The sequence below is a fragment of the Myiozetetes cayanensis genome, unplaced genomic scaffold, assembly GCF_022539395.1.
Source record: "Myiozetetes cayanensis isolate MyiCay16 unplaced genomic scaffold, myiCay2020 scf1, whole genome shotgun sequence".
Classification (NCBI taxonomy): Eukaryota; Metazoa; Chordata; class Aves; order Passeriformes; family Tyrannidae; genus Myiozetetes; species Myiozetetes cayanensis.
Genome location: NW_026086604.1, coordinates 93385886 through 93405841, shown reverse-complemented (window position 1 = coordinate 93405841; position 19956 = coordinate 93385886). Strand labels below are relative to the sequence as shown.

Here is a 19956-nt window from a genome sequence, read left to right as displayed (position 1 = left end):
TAAAGCTCCAGAGAACCAGGATTTAGAGCCCAATTCTGATCTCACTTATTCTGGCATAATTCAAGAGTAACTACAGTCATACTTGTAGAAGATCAAAATCAGTCCACTTCCTTTTAACTGGGCAAAATAACTGGTCTTCAGAAAGAAGAAAATAATCAAAGATGTGAAGAATAGAGGGAGCTGAAGAAGGAGATTGTTTTTTCTTCTTCGAAAGTTCAATATTTTTTTGGCTAGCTCTTTATATGATGCAAAATTTTATAGCAGAAAACAAAAATTGGAAAATTCCCATCTAGTTCTGATACTTTCTCCAGTGGCAACTTGTATTATAAGACAGAACACAGCACTGCTGGGATGTGTGGTTTCACTTATTACAGAGCACTCACTGAATGAAATCAACTGGATATTCAGAGAACAGAGCTGAAAAACACTGCTGTTTTCCCATCCTCATGTGGAAGGTCAGTACTGAGGAACAGCATCCAGTGGGCAAGGCTTCTAAGCAGGCCCTACTGAGCTACCACGATCAGTCAGCTACAAAGAAAGCAACAGGGAGCTAAAAAAGCCCTCCAAGGGTCAGCATCATGCTGTGCCTGCCATCCCTGCAGGTCCAGTTTCAATGCCCACAGCAACCACCTAGAAACCCCAGAAGTTTCTCGGTGCTTTCCAAGGTTGCCCGGGGGCAGCTGGATCTGCAGCAGCTCACTGGGATGCACGCACAGCACACAACGTGCTGACAGCACAGCCAGTGAACTGGGGAAGCTGTTGATGTGGTGCCTTGCCAAAGGATGTCTGCCTGCCAAGCTACAGGCAGCAGCGGTGGGAGAAGACAGGAGGAGAGAGGAACCCCAGGCACTGACTGGGTTTATCTTCCAGCTGAGTATCAATCCAGATTAACTGCATGTGTGACCACAGAGGCTGAAACTCATTCCTCATCTTGGTTATGAAACATGGCTGTGAAGCATAAAAAATGCTAGAAACAAAGATATTTAGAGCTTTCACACAGTAGAGTCTGGAAACAAAGATATTTAGAGCCTTCACATAGTACAGTCCAGTGCTGTGTTGCGTGACTCACTGGGTTTAGCAAATGAGAGGCTTTATGTGCAGTCAGCCCTTTTAAGCACATTAAAGAAAGGCCCAAAGAGGCTTGATTTCTTGGATCAAAAGATCCCAAGGGATTTTGACCAAGTGTCATGCAGTCAATCTGCTGGGACCATGCCGGTTCTGCAACAGCTCAGCAGCACCCTGTAGCATGTTTGAGGGAGCCAGTGGCAGGAAAGGTCCCCTCCACTGGGAGGCAAACACGGGTACCCTTTGCTCTTCTGAGAAGTGCCCTCAAACTCGGGAGGCCTGACTGGGGTACCCACAAGAGTCCAGATAAAGCATTAAAACCCCCAAGTAAACCACAAACCCCAGGGCCAGGCGGCATCACTACCTTTCCTTTTGATCTGAGCAGTTCAGATGCATTAAACTGATAAAGATCTGCCTAGAAAGAAAAGGTCTTTCTGTGTTTTCCATCACCCAGCACGGAGGACTTGTGAGAGTGATACTCTGCAAACCTGGGCTGTAATCTTCACTGAGACTGAAGTGCATCAGCAGACACGCTTATGGTGTGTCTGTTGTCCTACACTTCACAACGCCAGCCGTGAGGAAAGGAAATGTGGGGTTTTAGGTCAAGCACTGGAACAGCAGGTAGCAGTGATGAGTGATGTGCCGTCCCTGTGCTTGACCACTGCTTTAGAGCTCAGATTGTGCACTTGAGTCACCAGAAATGTGCATACTTCAGCCACAAAAATGTTTTAGGGACACAGTGTGTTATATAAGAAGGTATTTAACATTATTAGTCAATCGACTAACTCTTTAGACCTATAAAGCTCATACAGACCATGTGCAAGGGAACAACAAATATAACAATAATTTTCCATTGTTATTTTTAGCAACAAGTTTTATTTCTTTACTTATCATTTGGTACACACACATATTTTAGAAGGGGTTAGGTAGACTGAATATTTTTTGCTGGATCTAAGCCTTTGTGATGCTCTTTACTACGTGGCTTCACTGATACAGTCTGCTAATGCAGCAGACCCTCTTGGTCACTGATAGCAATACTAGGGCTAGTCTGGTAAAGGCAGAATGACTGCTAGAAACGCCCTGGCACCCCACACTGCCAGGGGTCTCTGGTGCCTGCCAGCTTACACTGAAGCAAGATGAGTGTAGCTATTGAATCACAGAATGGTTTGGGTTGGAAGGGATGACCTTAAAGCTCATCTAGTCCCAAACCCCCTGCCATGGGCAGGGACACCTTCCACTAGACCAGAGCCTCATCCAACGTGCCCTTGAACACTTCCAGATAAGGGGCATCCACAGCTTCTCTGGGGAAGGTGTTCCAGTGCCTCACAGTAAAGAATTTCCTCCAAGTAACAGGGACGTTCAAGTGATCACCTGCAATGAAGGTGTCCCTGGGTATGAGCCAGGTACTTCACTGCTGTGCTTCAGCAGGCATGTAATGCTGTGAGGACAACAGCACCCAACTGCTGTCTCATCCCTCTGGTGGTCACCCTTACATTATATGGATTAAACCCTGAAACTTACTGACTTTCTAAATTGCAAGGGAGAGTTTTCTCATCTTGTTCACCACTCTTGAAATTGGCTTTCTAAAGCATCAATGGCAACATGCACTGCAGGGAAAACCAAACCAGAAACTCCTACGTTGGTCTGCGTGTTCATTTAGATGCTTAGGTTGTCATTTGCATGGCTGGGGTCAGTGAAAGTCATGTGAGTAGCTGCACCAGAGCACACTGAAAAAACGCAGTGCTTCTTTCTCCCAGGGGAACTTCCCTGCTGAAGGGATGACTTTGCTCCTGAAGACAAGGAGGGACGGGGAAACAGTGCTGGGGCTCCCCCCCTCCACGTCTTCTCTGCCCAGATCACACTGCTCAGTTGGAAAGTTAAAGAAAATAGATGCGTTTTCATACACCCACCTCTGCAGACTCATCCTGGAAGTCAGGCAGAGTTTGCTCCCTCCCACGCATCACCTCTGCTGTGCTGCCTGGCCCTGGAGCCCCTTCTCCCATCTCCCCCCTCTGCTACTGGGTGGAGAAACCACCATAAACCCACTTTAATCACTCTGACCAGCATGGTCTCCCTGGGGCACGTCCCAGGGGGACACTGGCACAGGGTTTGTTTCCACAGGTGTGCTGAATTGTGGCTGCTCTCAGCCCACGCCCGGCCAGCCCTCAGTACAGCCAGGGCCCCATGGGCTGTGCTGTGGTGGGTCTCCCCTCCCTGCCTCGCTGATGTTTCTGGGCAGGAAAGGCCCCTGGCTTCTGCTGCCTTCCTGAGAAACTTGCTGCTGGAACCATCACAGTGTGCCAGCAGGGCAGATGGGGTTAAACACCAGAGGAGTGGCTCTCTTTGCATGGGGTGGGTAGAAAACACAGGAGTAACTCATTCAATATGCCAAAAGGTGTGTGCTCAATTTAGTGTCATCATCTGACTAGGGTCTATCTGTTTTGTAAGATAAAGTATACAAAAACCTATGGCAAAAAAAAGTAATAAGGGAAGAGGTTGCCAAGAGGATGAGAGCAGTGGGCTGGATCAGCTTGGCCGAGGCAGGAGTCCTGGAAGGGGGCCAGGAAGGCAGGAAAGATCCATGAGGAGTTTTCTGCAAAGAAATCATTCAAGAAATTGGTCAGAGGCAGTATGCATGTGATGCCTGTACAGCTCTGCTTGGGTGGAGGGGGAGTCACCGTCAGAGAAAGAAGCCTGTCCCAGAGATTTGGGAAAGAAAGTACATTTTGGATCAACCTGATCCAAAATAATACATGGTTTGTATTTTCTAAGCAAAAAATTAAAGAAAAAACCCAAAGAAAGTAAGCTGAGCAAAAGATTTCAAGTTGGAGGAAATGTCATTTTTCCTATTAAAACCCAAAACAAAACAGACCAGAAAAACCTCAAACTTTGCAGTTAAAAGGTTCCTGCCAAGCACTGAAATATTTTCTGGTGAGGCCCAGAGGTCTCTGTTCTCCCCTAGTACCATGAAGCTGGTGTCACTGCAATGTCCCGTGGCTGGATGGGAACACCATCACACTGAGTTTTGGGACCCCCTACCGTGTGTGTTCTTGGAGATTTTGCACCCCAGAATAGAGTTTGTAAACTTTGCCAGTGCAGGGCCTAAAAATGCTTATAAAATGCAGAGGCTGTTCTCCTGGGACCTCCCAGCGTGCCAAAGGCCCTCTCAGTCAGCAAGCCCCTGCACCCCTATCCCGACCAGCCTGTCCGCTGGTGGGTGAGGGATGATCCTGGAGTTTGCTGAAATCCCCGTGGGGAAGCCAGCAGAGGCAAACCCCTGCTCACTTTGTGTGCCAAAGGTTTGCTTACAAATACCTTCAGCATTGTGGGCATGTGGTGTCCTCAGTGGCACGTGCAGGGCACTCATGGCCAGGCAGGGGAGCGATGGCCAAGGGAGATGTCTAAAACAGCTGCGTGTGTGGTGCACAACTGCCCGGCTGGCTGGCTGCTCCTACTGGAGCAACTAGGGACCAGCAAATTCAGTAAGCTGGCCATCAGGCTGAAAGCAAGCCCTGGGCTAGGGCAGCTCTGCCACAGGTACCCACTGTCAGCGTTTGCTCTGTTACTTTTGACCCATAAGCTTTCCATCAGCAGCGCTGGAAGGAGGATGGGGACAGGAGCTGTCGGTGTGAAACTAATTCAGAAGAGGTGCTGGAAACTGATGCTGACGGCATTTTTGGAAACTCTCTCCCCAAGCTGAAAAAAAAGGGATTTCCTAAAATGACTGAAAATGAATTTGCCACATCTGCAAAGAGTGGCTTGTGGGTTGTCTGTCCCTGAAAGTAGCTGAGGAAACACCAGAGTCAGCAATTTTCAGTTTAAATGACAAAAGCTAATGTGCCCATTGGTGATGGCAAGTTCCATGTGTACTACCAGTCACCTTAAATCCTGAAAACACAATCTTCTGAATTATTAAAATGCTACAAGCTTTCACAGTACAAAAAGACGGTCTCTTTGGCCAAAAAAAAGCTAGTTTTGGAATCAAGGACGACCTGTAATTAAAGCCAACAGAATGAGAATTTGTAACTGATCTGCTCAGAACAAATTATTTGGCTACCTGAAGAGAATCAAAACATTTTTTTTTTTTGAAAGAAGTGCAAAGAAGAAAAACTTTAACTTATTAAGAAAGGAAATTGTATGGGCAAACTAAAACAGGCAAAAGCCTGGCCTTCATATTGGGCAAGTGTATGCAAAGGTGGAGAAGTCAGGACTCGATTTAGTTTGATGAACAATCCAATCATGCTTATAACGTGAAATTAGACCATTTATTTAAAAAAGAGCTACAGAAACCAAAAAAATCTTACGCCATTGACCTTAACACTCCTCTGTAATATACTTGATGAGAGGGATTTTGTTTTATTTTTACTGAGACAAATTCAATAGATTTACAGTGATGAATGCAATAAAATTACATACATGGTGAAGGAAAGCTTAGCTTCAAGGTAGTACAACTCTGTCCAAGAAACTTAACTCCTTAAAATGTACCATTTTCAGCTGGAAAGGAAAAATCTCAAGGGCATGACTCCAGCAAGGCTATTTAGTCAAATAGTACCAGATGGATGTATGAGACTCACCTTCTGCTTTGCTTATGAATGAAAGTAGTCACTTAGGAGTTTCTTGAAGCCTATTTTTGCCTGAAGAAGTCTGGTCAAGATGGGGTTAATGTAGCCATGCTTGGATCTGCTGTGCTTTGAGGGAGGGATGTGTAGAAATGAGAAGGAAAGGAAGATCAGAGGAAGCAAGGTAGCACAATGACTGAAGTATTTTGCTTGGATGAATTCAGTCTGTGACCAGCTTTGGTACAAAATGCCATGGTCTCCAGGAGACACTGTGAATTTGTGACCCAGTTTTCAGTATTTTCCTCTTTCCAGGAACCTCACCAACAATACAGCTCGTGCTGTCCACATAAGGCACAAATATCACTATCTCCACCCTCCAGAGTGGGAAGCAGAGAAAGAGCTGCTTTGACTGACCTCTGAAAAGCAGACCGTTATCTGGGTTTGGATGGGCTTGGAGCACCTGCCTCTCCTTAAATGGCAAGGAGTTGGGTAGCAGCCCCAGGGAAGGCAGGTGTGATGGACTGAGCAGGGAGTGACACCTCATACTCACAGGAAGACAAACGCAATGCAGAGCAAGGTCTTCTTGCAGTAAAGGCTTTAATCCATATTTGGCTCCTTCTTCTTGAGGAAGTTTTGAAAGGTGTTTAAATGCTCACATAAACTCTGTGGAAGGCATACTTATATACTTTCCAACTTGCCTTTTGTTCTGAAAAATCAAATCAGCTCAGGTTTTCTCCTTTCTGTATGATTTGGCCCATCAGGTGTCAGATGTTGGTACATACAGATTCACCACCTGAGGAGGTGACTAGAAACCCAAACCTGTGTTCAGCCCAGCTTTAACTAAGCTGACATCCTCCCTTTGCCCCTTCTCCTTTGGGGCAGAGCAGCAAGGGGATTCAGGGAGCAGAACATATCATACAGATCAGATCCATCAATCACATGTATGGGCCAGTGGCAAGCCATCCCCTTTCTGCCAGCCTATGGGCAACTCTGCCTTTGCAGGGCTACCAAAGCCTCCACCCTAACAAAAATGTCTCTTCTATCTACCAGCACTGAAGACCAGAGATCCAAAGCCTACCCTTTGTATCCCACCTATTTCAGAAATGGTTCCAGGGAGAGCAAAAGAAACTGCTGTCCAAGCAACATACACAGATGCAAGTACTTAGTTGCATGATTAATAAGGCAGTTTGTTTCACCACTTAAAATTCATCCAGAGGGCTCTTTCTAATAGTCAGAATCATCCCTGGCAAAGGTATTTTTGAATGCACCTATTAAGACTATGCTCCAAGTTCAGTGTGTTGTGGCTCTTTGGTTTTGCTTTTTTTTCAAAAAGGGTTGATGAAAACCATTTTCCTAAACTGACAGCAACAACCATAACACACGTACAGAAACAAGATAGCAGTCTCATACAGAAAATATTTCTGCTTTTGTTTTTATTTTATGAATACATATACAAGAGATGCATAACTTTCCATTATCCAGGCTTAAAAGTAACAGGTTGGGGTCTGTCTTTTTTTTGTTTGTTTTTCCTTTCCAAAAATAGCTTAAAGAGGAAAATAAAAATAAGAACGAAGGAGGTGCAACATATCCAAACCATACAGTTGAAAAGTTTGATGAAATTACTGCTGAAATGTGAACCCGTGGAGGATGTGCCTCTGTATGTGTATATTGTCCTGTACGGTTAAAGCCTCACCCAAGGTATTTATGTATAGGAATAAAAAAAATGCTTTGGCATAACCAAATAACCTCCATGCACAGTTTATTGACATTTCTGAAATACTGAGAGAATTAAATCTGAGGATTATATCATATATCATTTTCTCTTCTTGGCAGCAATGTCTGTAAATGCAGTGGGGAAATGAAGAAGAGTCTGTTGACAAGAGACTTTGCTTCCATACTAAGATGGTTATATTAGCAGAATGCAATCAGCTTCACAGAGAAGAGATGGAGAGATAGATATACGTATATAATCTAAAAATGCAATTTTTTATGAGAAAGAAAGATTTTCCAAAATAACATAAAATGAACCACTCTAAGACTAGCTTCCAGCAAAACATGTTGCTTTATTAGTTCTATTTTCTAGCTACAAGTCAAGCTGACATCTGTCAGGCTTTTAAATTTTTCATATGGCAGTCTATAAGAAACGTTTCATGCAACGTCTACAATGCTAAATACAGGGTAAATAACTGGGATTAAACAAGTGAGGAATACAGACTATCGTAAGGACCAATAACAGCATACTATGTACACAGAGCCATATTATATTCTCATGTCTTCACAGTAATGTGCAAATGTGACAAATATGGCTTTCAATTTTTTCCCTAAAGAAAGTAAGACATAATTATACAGAATAATGTTTTAAAACGCTTCGGAGGATTTCACTTTTTTGTGAAACCTGTTCAGTCTTCATTGCATCAGGGTTAAGGAGCCACCCCAGCTCGGGGGTGTAGTTCAGGTGTGTTTCCAGGAGGGGGCACAGATTCCTAAGGCACAATATTAATGTTAAACATTTTTAATTTAAAGTCATGCTATTTTATTTTAGTTTTGTTTTATTTATTTTTTTTTGGTTATATGAAATAATAGGTTGTTACTAGTTATATAATAAGCAGTTGATTGTAAAAAATACAATGTTAAAGGCTACACTACATGCCTACCTGTAGCTCCAGAAACATTAGCTAATCTGAAAACACACTATACAGCGCCGCATATTAAACCTTGGTGTTTTTTTTGGTAATATCCTTTTTCAAACGTAGCAGAGAGTTATAAGGCTTCTGCGGAATAATAACATTATAACTGAACAAATATTTTACACTCTTCCATAATGGTATTTACAGTTACTACAATTCATATTTCGACATTTGGTAAATAACATGTATCTTGTATGCATCCTTCTTGCCTATCTAAAGTGCTTGCTTAACTGCGTGAGGAAAGAAAATGCATACCTGCTTTAGGTGCAACAAACCCTCAAAAAAAGTAGCTGAAATATTTGTTGTGGATTTGAAATGCATTCTCAGAAATTGAAATTATTGCTAAATTCAGTGCCCTTATCAGGCAATCATCTATATTATTTGTCATATATAAATATATGCATATATACTAGTATGTATGTACATGCATACACATTCATCTATCATGTAAAAAGATAGATATCAATTTTTTGTCCATCAACCTTTTTATTTTGTGCTATTCAACTCACTTGTGCTATGACAGAAGCTGGATTAAAATCAAAATCTTACCATGCTACTACTAATAACCCTATGATTCATTAGCACGTAACAAAGACAATATGCAAAAGAAAGCTGAGATGATGACGAATCATGAGGCTTTTGAAATGCACTGAGAATAAGGCAATAGGCTGTACATTACAGCAGAGGAAAAGCTGAAGAAATTCTGGAATTCATAAACATGTCTTACTGGAGTTGGGACTGCTCTCCCTACTCTGCTGCAGAGTCCTCCTTTTTTTTTTCCAATATCACTCTCAGGAATTCAAGCTCTGTAGTTTCTGCATCTACCAACACTTTTAATGGTAGCAAATTCAAAGCTTATTAAAAATGCCCTGATGCCACAACCTGGTAAAATAAGGCACTTCCAGGGCTGTATTCCAGCGGTGCCATGCCAAAAAGATCAGCACTGGGAAGAAGCGCTCAGATTTTGCTGAGTTTCCTAGTTTTGTCCCATGAAATGAGCCATCCCGGAGCGTACTCCCTCTTCTCTCTTTTGAGATGATTTTCTTTGAAAAAGCTGTTTCATCAGTTGAAGCTGAGGAGCTACTTCTTTGTAAGCAAGAGGTAAATCTTCAGTTCCTGACATTCAGTATGGTGGAAGGTCAGAGTGGTACCAGGCAACGTCTTCAGTTTATTCGGTATCTCTGTACTCGAGCTGACACACCAGCTAAGTCAAAAGTCTGTATTTCATGCTAAGCCCACACTGAAAGCTATGAATGGACATTGGTACTGGAAAGGTCATTCCTTATAATTTCATTTACTGCAAAGAAAGAAGACAAGAGAAAAGGAATCAATTAACATCCCACTGCTGCAGGCAGGTCTCTTCAGTACACAGCACCCCCCCCTCCGAACCTGCATTCGTTCCTTGACAGTTTCAGTACAGCTCTGAAGAGTAAGTGTAACATCACGAGGTAGCTTGTACAGGCTGATCACAGCGCAAAACCAGCAGGATTAACCAAGGTTATTAACATGCTAAATACCATGTAAAACCAGCCATCACAAGAACAGCAGCCTCCTGGATCCGTACTTCACATTTCAAATCACTTACAGATAAAACATTTCATTTGCTCTAGAACTGGCTCAGAAATTTAAAACCAAGAGAACAACAGAAGATCTTAGAATAATCTGCTCCTTCCTTAAAAAGAGCCATTTGGAAAGTATGTAAGCCGTGGTAGGTAATGGTGGCAGAAGGCTGCCAATCACCAAACCTGGCTATGTGCAGCTGCAGTGCCTAGATAGAATACAACTTCACATGCTGATTTTTTCCACCGTGGGTTGATTTAGGGAAAAAAAAAAAAAAAAAAAAGAAGAGAGGAAACTGCTGAGTGCTTGCCCATTCCCTGGAGGTGGTAACATGTTCAAATACCCTCCTTTTGTGGTGACCAACACACGTGGACATGCACACTTCACTTCTATCCACACAAACAGACAAGAGGGACAAACAAGTTAAACTCTTGGCAAGAGTCTAGGGAAAGAATAAAAAAGGTTTGCTATCTCAGCATCAGCCAGTCAGACTGCATCTCCACCGATAAAGTGTTTTTTTTCCTTATTCACAAGTTCTTCTTTCATTCTTTTCCCCCTCCCCTGAAGATCATCAAGCAATACAGTTTCCCACACTCCAATTATGTCCATGTGATTTTTGGCAGATGGACAGGAAATGACTGAACCTGGCAAAGGTCATCGACAGTGGACTACACAACATCCCTTTTATTTCCACTCCACCTCCCTACAGCAACTGCCACCACCTGATTTACACAGAGATAGACAAAATGCCATCAGTAGGGCTATCACAGCTTCTGAGTTTCCCTAACATTGCTGGGAGTGGGAAACACATGCCCACGTCATGGAAGCACCACGGAAAAGCCCGCACTTTCCTTTCCTTGTGGGCTGCTGTTCACAGCAATCCAGATAACTTCATGTGTTTACTGGAAAAGACCAAAGCCTGTCTAAAACCAACTTCCTGAAGCAGTCAATTGGGTTTGTTGGGTGTTGGGGTTTATGACTTGATTGGTTTTTATGACTTGTTTGATTGTTTTGTTTTGTTTTGTTTGTTGTTAGTTTTTTGGCTTCTTTTTTTTTTTTTTTTTAATGTTCAGACCTATTGCTCACTTCATAATTGTAGCACATGAATCAGTCAATTTGTGTCACAGGTCCTAGTCACCAAAACCAAATATACCAATGGATATGCACACCATATTTTGGAAAGGACATATCAATTGCATCTATAACTACCTATTTACAGAAGCAAATTAAGAGATATGGAAATGAGCTGTGAAGACAAAGCAGTTCTTTCACTTGAGATTGCCGAGAAGTTCATCTTCAATACTACCAAACAGAAAAGCCAAATTCAAGCAGCAAGCCCTGCACTGTGGCAAAGACTGCTCTGCATGCTTCCAAACATAGCAGGAAGTGCCACCCCATTCATTTATGTCGTGACTTCGGACTGCTTTTGGGACTGAGTCTCTACCTTCAATGCAAACAGCACACTTCTGTGGGATGATTTTTCCATTATGCTTTTGTAAAGATAGTTTCTGTGATAAACTTCTCAAAACAATATTGGGTATGCAGCAAACCCACACAGCAATATCTTGGTGTTAGATGTGACAATGAAAACAAATCCTCATATGGGTCAGGCAGTGTCATAGTTTTGCTAACTTACCCTCAAAGTTTCTGTTACATCAAATAAGATACTAGTAAAGGCTACTGCCACTCTTTGTACAGTTAGTTGGTGCTTAGAAACATTAAACAATGAATCCTTATGGTGCTTCTGTAATGTGAACATAAATATCACTGGTATTTCACAGATGTGGACAGGGAAGTGGAAACATGAGGGACCTCCCCATCTCAACCAGGATTAGCACTATGGCATCTTGAATCTCAGACTAATGCTACAACATATGCTGAGATACTCTTGTTTGATTCTTCTTTCAATAAAACTTTCAAAAGCAAGAGCCTCAGCCTGCCCGCCCATGCTTTCCCCTATTAAAGCATCTAGTAAAGATATTTTGGAAGCAACTTGATGACATGAGAGTCTAATAGCCAAAGGTTCATCTCCAAAATCATCTTAGAAACTCACAGGCTGCCCTTTCCAATCATGCTAGGTACCCTCAGCTGATCCTCTGTTACTCAAACGCTCTAGGACACATGACTTACCCTAGATATGACGTGACTTTTCCTTTCAGCTGGGAACCCACCTGCCTTGGCTCAGGCCATGAGACCATGACGCTCCTGCAGTCACACTCTCTCCAACTCTCAGCAGCTAAATCAGTCTGTCTCCAGCTGAAATTACTTGTAATTTTGTTATCATCTCACAACAGTTTATTGCCTTTTTTTTTATTGTATGTTACTTTCTCAACAGAGGTGGACTTCTGCTACCTTGACAAGTAAGTCCAGTGTCCTCATGTAACAACATTTGACATCTGTTCAAAATAGTCACTAGACAATGTCTCCATGGACTTGGGAAACAACTGAACCTCAACCCAAGATTGCCACTGAATCTCACAATCAAAAACACCAAGAGGACATTCAGCGTCTCTCTCATCCACAGTGGTCCATGGACAGCATGGCTCAGACACGTATCTCTTTATTTCACTGTTGCTTGTTCCCTTTTAGCCACTGCAATGCCAAAAATGCAAAAAATTCCCAATAATGTGGTGGAAAAAGCCTGCCGAGAGGGACAAGGGTGCAGGCAAAAGGTCCAGGTGGGGCAATACGTGATCCGGCAGCACAGCCGATCTTGCAGAGAGCACTAAACACAAGAGCTGAAAGGGGAAGTGTGCTGAGAGCGGGCTTTCCCTCACTGCCCGCCTGAGGCACCTGAGGCTGGAAGGAAAACCCTTTGGTGGGTGGGAACAGGGGAAAACCAGGAGGCAAGCGCACATGAAGTGTGCTGGGTGACGCTTGCTGGGTTCAGCTAGAAGGATCCTCCTGCATGGTCCAGCACTCCCATGAAGGAACTCTCAACACTGTTTATTTTTAATTTCTGGAAAATTTTCTTCTTTCAATACTCCAAAACGTATTAATATTTTTGCTGCATGTTAGGAAATGTTTTATTTTGCATCAAATGGAATGCCTTGGAATGTTTTGTTTGACTCCAAACTGATTTTTTTGTTTTCTTAGGAAAACATTAATATTCTTGTTGTAGGTTGACCCAAGACTGTCCTTCCCAACAGCAAATCAAACATTCTGTTACTGAAGTATGGTTCTGCTAACGCATCACCTGTGTGATGCCCATCCACACTAGTGTCACAACTACCACAATGGCCAGTAGTCAGTTCTTTGGGAAAGAGCTTAGGAACCAGTACACCTCCAGTGATGCTTTCTCTGGTACACCTTTACTCTGCTGGGGGTCTTTGTGAGCCAGAGGAGGTCTGCATCCTTGTTTCTAGTGAACTTTGATGGACTTTCTTTCATGAAGTCTTCTAATAACCTTTTGAACTTGTTTTGGCGTTCAAGATTTTCTATAGCAATGGCTTCCACAGCTTATGGATGGAAAAAGTGCATGGTGGAAAAAGCATGGTTTTTTTTTTTGTTTTAAATTTGTTTCTTAATTTATGTGTCACGTGAATGAGCTGACTGTTCCCTGTTCACTATCTCCTTTGCCATCTATTCCACTCCTTTCCCTTGGTATCCTCAGGGCTTCACTTGGTCCTGTAGGACCACCGGAGAACTTTCCAGAGAAGCAAGATATACTGTTTGTGCAGATAAAATAATTGACATTTTTCTCTTAGTTTCCACCTTTCTAACAGAATATTTATTATATACTTAAGGAGATTCTGCTGTTTGCTGTCTTGAACGCTCCAGTTCTGACTTCTAAACCTGTTACTATTACAAGAAGATTGTTTGTGCTCCACAGAACAGCAGTGTTCAGTGCAAGCAGTATTTTGGCCTGAGTTTGAGTTTCACTCCTAAAGCAAATGCTGTTCTTTGATTCTGCTGCTGCTTGGATATGCATCCATTCATGTCTGTAGTACCATTCCAGGAGTAGCTGGGCTTTGAATAAGCACAACATTCTTCAAAGGAAGGTTGCAAAGCCTCTACACTCATTTTTAAAACAACATACCCTGAGTACCTGAAAAGACCCATTTTATAAACAGGACAGATGAGATCCAACTAATTACCTGGCTTGTTGCAGGCCCTACATACAGCTTAGCAGCAGATCTAGAATAGCATGCAAGATGTTTAATCTTCAATGCCTGGAGTAGCACAACATTTCCCTTACAGCAATAGGTTGATCCCTATCAGATCAAACAGCTGAGTACTACAATTTACAGTGCCTTTGTCATCAGATTTTTTTTTTTCACTGTTTTTCTGCTGGCTTTGGGGTGGGAGGCCACTGTCGCTTTCATAGCTAACACCTACAGTTCCCCACAATGCCTTCTTTCAACTGGTATTTTCCATTGTCATGTTCAGCTTTTCCACTGACAGAAAAGTCAAAAAATAATAATGCTGAGAAATGCAGGTAACATGTGACCTCTCTACCTGTCAAGACTTCTGAAAGAGGAACCTTTCCTTTGCTAAACAGCAGATGCCACGGTAGCAGGATGTGGTGAGCTGTTACACCACATTTTAGTTTAATAAGTAGTTTTTTTCTTCTTGTATTTAATTTTGCTTTGAAATGCCCTTGCAATGGAATTTTTTGCCTTACTAATTAGCAAAATCAGTGTCTTACCAATGCAACAGTTTGGGTTTCTGCACGGAACAGGACAACCAGATATATCTGAACAAATGTGGGTTCCATATATAGATGTGAACTTCATAGGAAATGGAATATTTTTAACATTTAGTGGCTGTACGTGGATTCCATCAACTGGCAAAACTTTAAATTTCTGCAGATTTCTTCTTTTCTTGCATCTGACTACTAATATGGATAACAATGTGGCCTTTTGTCTTAATAAAGTACTGTTCTAAGACAAGTTCTGCCTTCCAGCTCAGAGACTGATCCCTCTCAGATCAAAGAAGTTACAAGGTCAGTGGTGCAGGGAGTAGGGAGAGGGCACATGCATGGGGTTTCCCCAGCTGGGGAGCTTTTTGGGGATACAAATAAGAGAGGTTGGAAGACTTCATACTCCTAAAGATGACTGTTCCCAAGAATCTGAAAAAATGGAATGTGAATGAAAGCCATGGTCAAACCCACAATTATAAAGGGCTGAGTCTACAGTTTTGGGGGGGGAACGATATCAGTTTGAAAACATATCCCATCTCTGTTCACTTTGTAAGCAGTAACATTAAGTCTCCAGTTTCTGGCTGGGTTAAGCTGCTGTCTCCTCACACTTCACATACCAAAGGCAGTGGAAGTCAAAGACCATCTTTCCAGTGACTTCCATCCACTTCAACAGGGGCCCAGAAAGGCTGAGCAGCAGAACTCTGGGCTGCATTTACTGCTGTGCCCCTTTACCACCGCACGCTTCTCTTCTGCAAGAGAGCTTTGTGGCTCCCCACTCTTTAAGGGGTGTGACAGAGTTGAAGCAAATGGGCACTGAGAGGTTATGCGCTGAGCTGACACCACGTGATTCGGATGTCCCTGTTCCCCCGTAAGTAGCGATGGCATCAGCTCGGTTCCTTCAGGATGGTTTTTGTTTTCCTTACCACTAGGCAGTGCGACATGGTATGCCCCAAGACATCTAGGCATTCAGGGTCACATCAATTTTCTATCCACAGCTAACTAAACAACCTTTGCTTGTTACTTCATGTCCACCTGTGTCCGCTGGGGACCACTGCCCCTACCATGGAGGAGAACCGAAGACGGAAGCTGAGATGCCGTAACGCTCTCGTGACGAAAATGAACAAAAGCAACCTGCTCTGACTGGTTCACGTGGCTTGGAAAATACAAGTAATACCAGCTGCATCTTTCAAGGTGCATGTGTGGAAAGCCTGTGCTAAATTATGCTCAGATTCGGCTGCATCCAGACAATAACACTTCATCTTTCAGATGGGTGTAACTGCCCAAGCAGTGCAGTGCCATGTTTGGATACCCTGTTTGGAATATGTTTGACACTGGTCAGACTATACAGCTTCTGTGTTACAACCTCCAGAAGGTTTGTGGAAGGTCTGAGCAACCTCCAGAAAGAGTAGCAGTCCTGAAAGCAAAACTGCCTTGGTTTGGCTCATCGTTTTTGCCTTCTGGCAGAATTCACTAGCTCAGGTCAAGCCTTACATAGGTACAACTACAGCGATATCCAGGTCAGGGATCTCACCACATAGCTCATTACACAGCGTAGATGTACTAACAAGTGCTCTAAATTTCTGCTGTTGCTATTCAACATATGAACAGAGACAGGGACACAGAGCCCTGGAGCGAGTATACGAGTTTGATGCTGAAGTCATGCTACCTGTAGTAATGCTTTGTAGTATGATGTTCACTTTGCTGTCTATAATTACTGCCCTCAGATTTTTTCACCAGCAATGATGCTGTATCTTGCTCCATCAGGCTCTTGTATGTACTTCATTTCAGATGAAATGCCACGTATTAGCCTCAGTGAAGAGGAATTCAAAGTTGCAAGTGAATGCAGAGGAAACAGAACAGGAGGGAAAAAATGTTTTTCTTGTCTCCATGAACAGATTTTATTTTAAGAGAAAAATGACTAAATATAGACACATATAGAGCAAGTAAAGAAATTAGGCTCCTGGTATAAACTCCATCCCATGATTAAAATCCTACCGTTTTTATCAGGGTATCTACTTCCTCACTATTAATAGGCATAATTCCTTTCTGACATATGAAAACTGCAACAAAAAAAATAGAATTATGACTCAAATCACTGAAAAAAGTAGAGCTGTCTTTTTCAAAGCTAGTAAGTATTGTCCTGTGAGTGAGATAAAACACCAGAAAATGGTGATACAAATTCCTGAGGTGCCAGACCGTAATGCAAAACTATAGATCACATTAAAGTTTACTGAATTAAAAACCAAACAAAACGACTCTCCTGAAGCAATGGAAAATGTAACTTCACATGCTCCATAAAGAAGTCAGATCTTGTATTTCCTCAGGTGTCCTGGATGTGTTTAAACCTTAAACTTATTTTTGTCTGTTTAATCATAATAAGCCACCACCACCACAGGGCATGCTATTTTTGGAGACAGCGAATAGGACAGTGGAGCAAGTGAGTGACAACAACTAGCAGGTTTTAATAAAACATGATCCTCCCATAAGAACGTCAGCTTGGCGCGATGGATGGTATTGTTGTGCATGACAGCCATTAACATGGAGTCATTTTCCTACCTGCTTTACCCTCTGCCTTATTTAGCTCAACAAGCCCAACTAATCCAAAATCTCCCACAGCAGCTGTGCTGAGGAGGGCTAATGGGAAAAGTTCCTTGAAGTGCGATGACAGCACTGTGCGGCAGCAATTTAACTGGGACTCTTGACGAGGTGCCCAGACTAAATGAGTCCCATCCTATCACACCAAAACTCCTGGGTTTGGATTTTTTTCATCTCTTCCATATGCAGCCCTGCAAAAGCCCTGTGTCTCTTGCTCTGAAAAGACTTAGGGATGAATTCACTGGCTGCTGGAAATTAGTGCAGGAAATCAGCAGAGCCGGAGTGATTCCCAACACACTGGGGTCTAAACTTCAGCTTGTTTCTACTCTCAGTCTGAGAGTGACTGCACTGAACCTGATTTACCCTTCTTACCAAAGAATCAGAGAATCAAAAGGAATTTAAAGTAGCCCTCACTGAGGCCAACCTTGCCTGGAGGGATGGGGATTTGGGTTGCGCAGAGGCTGCAGGATCTGCCCTGCTATGATGCAAGCCACGTTTGACACACACATACACATATGTGTGAGGATAAGGCTGGGAAAAGGACAAATAAACCACATTTTAACCAAAATGATGTGTTTACGTTCTTAAGAGCATCTGTAAGGGAAACAAAACAGACATATTTTTCGTTTTACACAAAATTTCCACATGACAGAAAAACTACACAAATGCTACCTAAGGCAGCCAAAACCTGAGGTCGACACTGCTGGAAGCTTTGTGGGCACCAATCAGGAAGAAGTGAGGAACACCATGCACGGCTTTACCAGAGACAACAGAAATCTGCCTCTGCCATAAGCAATACAATAATGCAAATTGATCCTGGTGAGGAGTTCTACTTTTCAGTCTAATGCCCAACAATGAAATAGTACTGCTAGACCCCGGCATTCAGAACTTATGAATCATGCCCTGAAGGATGATGAGACTGGATTCAAAACTGAAATAAATTTAAAGCACTTCTGCATTTGCCTATTTTTTAGCCTCCAGACATCTCTGGCAGCATTTATTAAATCATGAGTGTAACCAAAATTAAACTTCCTCTTTTTCCTTTTTACTCTCATATTCCTGATCCCATCCCTCAAGGTTTGCTGTACCTCACAGCAACTACTAGTCAGCTACAGGATGGACAACACTTGAGACATGAGGGCCTCAAAGCATCCTATGGTTAGAAGAGCAAGGTTAAAGCCCACCTGATGATCCCAAGGGCTGGCAGCTCCCAATGTTTACAAGCAGCGAATGGGAGAGCGGAGTGAGTCTGGACCATGTTGCAAAGCTCTGAGCCTGAAGGTTGCTATTTGGGGACTTCATACCCTGCCAAAGGAGCATCCTGCGTGCACACAATCCAGCCAAGCACTGGTGATTTCTGTGGGCAGCTGATACCAACCCTTAGCATCTCACACAGCAATCTGCATCAGGCCAGGCCTTTCCACATAACACAGGAAGGGCTTTCTCCACATGCTGGAAAAGTGACAGATTAGCTTTAGAAAAAAAATAAATTCTGGGGGAAGAAAACAGAGCAAGGGAGGGTCCATAATCTCCATAGCATACTGCTTTCAGAGTTTAAAAAAAAGCCAAATAAGACTGAATTTTTTTATCGATTATACAATTATTAATCTTTTTAGAAGCTTTTCCAACATTGCACATAATGAGCAATTCATCAAAGTATATTAGGTGCCACAGAAGTTGCATTCAATATAACGGGGTCATTAAGTTTCTTGTAATTGCACATTACTGAAGCTTTCGTTAGTTCTAAATCAAATCAATAGGATGTGCACGTATGCTCTTTAATTGACTTTATGTAATAATAGTGTGGCCCCTAGTGATCATCTGGAATCCTCCAAAATGAGCCACCTTGCACTGGTGTTCATAAAAAAAACCAGCTCGTGTGCAGCTGGGCATATCAAATAAAGCAACAGAATAATGAATAGGGGAAAGAAAAAAAGCACCTTGGGGCACACTACAATATTTGCTGAGTGCTCTTTTCTTTCCATGACAGAGCCAAGCGACTCAACTCTTCTTCTACTCAACCAGCTTCAAACTCTGATGGACTTTAGTAGGAGTAACATAGCCTCAACACTTGAAGTGTCCTGGAGACAAGGTTAAAACAAGTTCTATCTGATCATCTTCTGAGCAAGAACGGTTTGCTTTTGGTTTAGTGGTGGTTTTTTTTTTAAACTTGCCATATTATCATCACCACCACCCAGACCTCTTTCTTTTATAAGCCTTTTCATCAGCAAAGTGTGCGCTAAATGGAAAAAAACGGTGCTATTATTCACATCACCTACCAAAGAGGGCACTGAAGCAGGAACAACACTAGGATGCTGCTGCCTATACCACAGAAGATGTGCCTATGAGCTGCTTCAGGGAGTGACCACATCCACACCTAGGCTGTGGTGAAGGTTGAGCCTTGTTTGGTAATCTCTAATTCTCAGGAGTTTTGCTCATGCAGATAAAATGATTGTCATAAGATGACTCAGTGAGTGCCCACATGCTGTTGGATAGAAGAGAAAGGCTGGGTGGAGCTAATAAAACTTTTATGTGTTTGATAAGGGAAAAGAAATCCACCTATGAGCCTGCTGGGGACTAGGCTGGGAAAGGTCACGCTAGCTGGGGGAAATCCTTAGGTGATGGAACACAGCTGCTAATCTTCAGTAGTGGGCACAGATGAAGGGTTGACTCTGGGAACCTGAACTGGCAGCTGCAAACAGCCTGCAAAAAAACAGATGCAATAAAAAAACCATCATGCAATAAATTTGCTTGTGGCATGATGACCTGGTCACCACCATAATGTGAGCTGTATGTAATGCCACAGTTCTTTCAAACCACAGCAGCATCTGTTGCTGGAGAACACTGC

At 42.7% G+C, this 19956-nt stretch overlaps 1 protein-coding gene across 4 annotated transcripts in view; it reads right to left on the bottom strand.

Annotated features, from left to right (window-relative positions):
- Window positions 1–7667: 7667 nt before the first annotated feature.
- Window positions 7668–19956, bottom strand: part of NFATC1 (nuclear factor of activated T cells 1) — a 108898-nt gene continuing 96609 nt past the window's right edge. For all 4 annotated transcript variants that reach the window (XM_050308597.1, XM_050308619.1, XM_050308636.1 and 1 more), the window contains one exon: window positions 7668–9608. In XM_050308597.1, coding sequence (XP_050164554.1) covers window positions 9559–9608 — 50 coding nt within the window. In that variant the 3' untranslated portion in view covers window positions 7668–9558. The remainder of the gene's footprint in view (window positions 9609–19956) is intronic.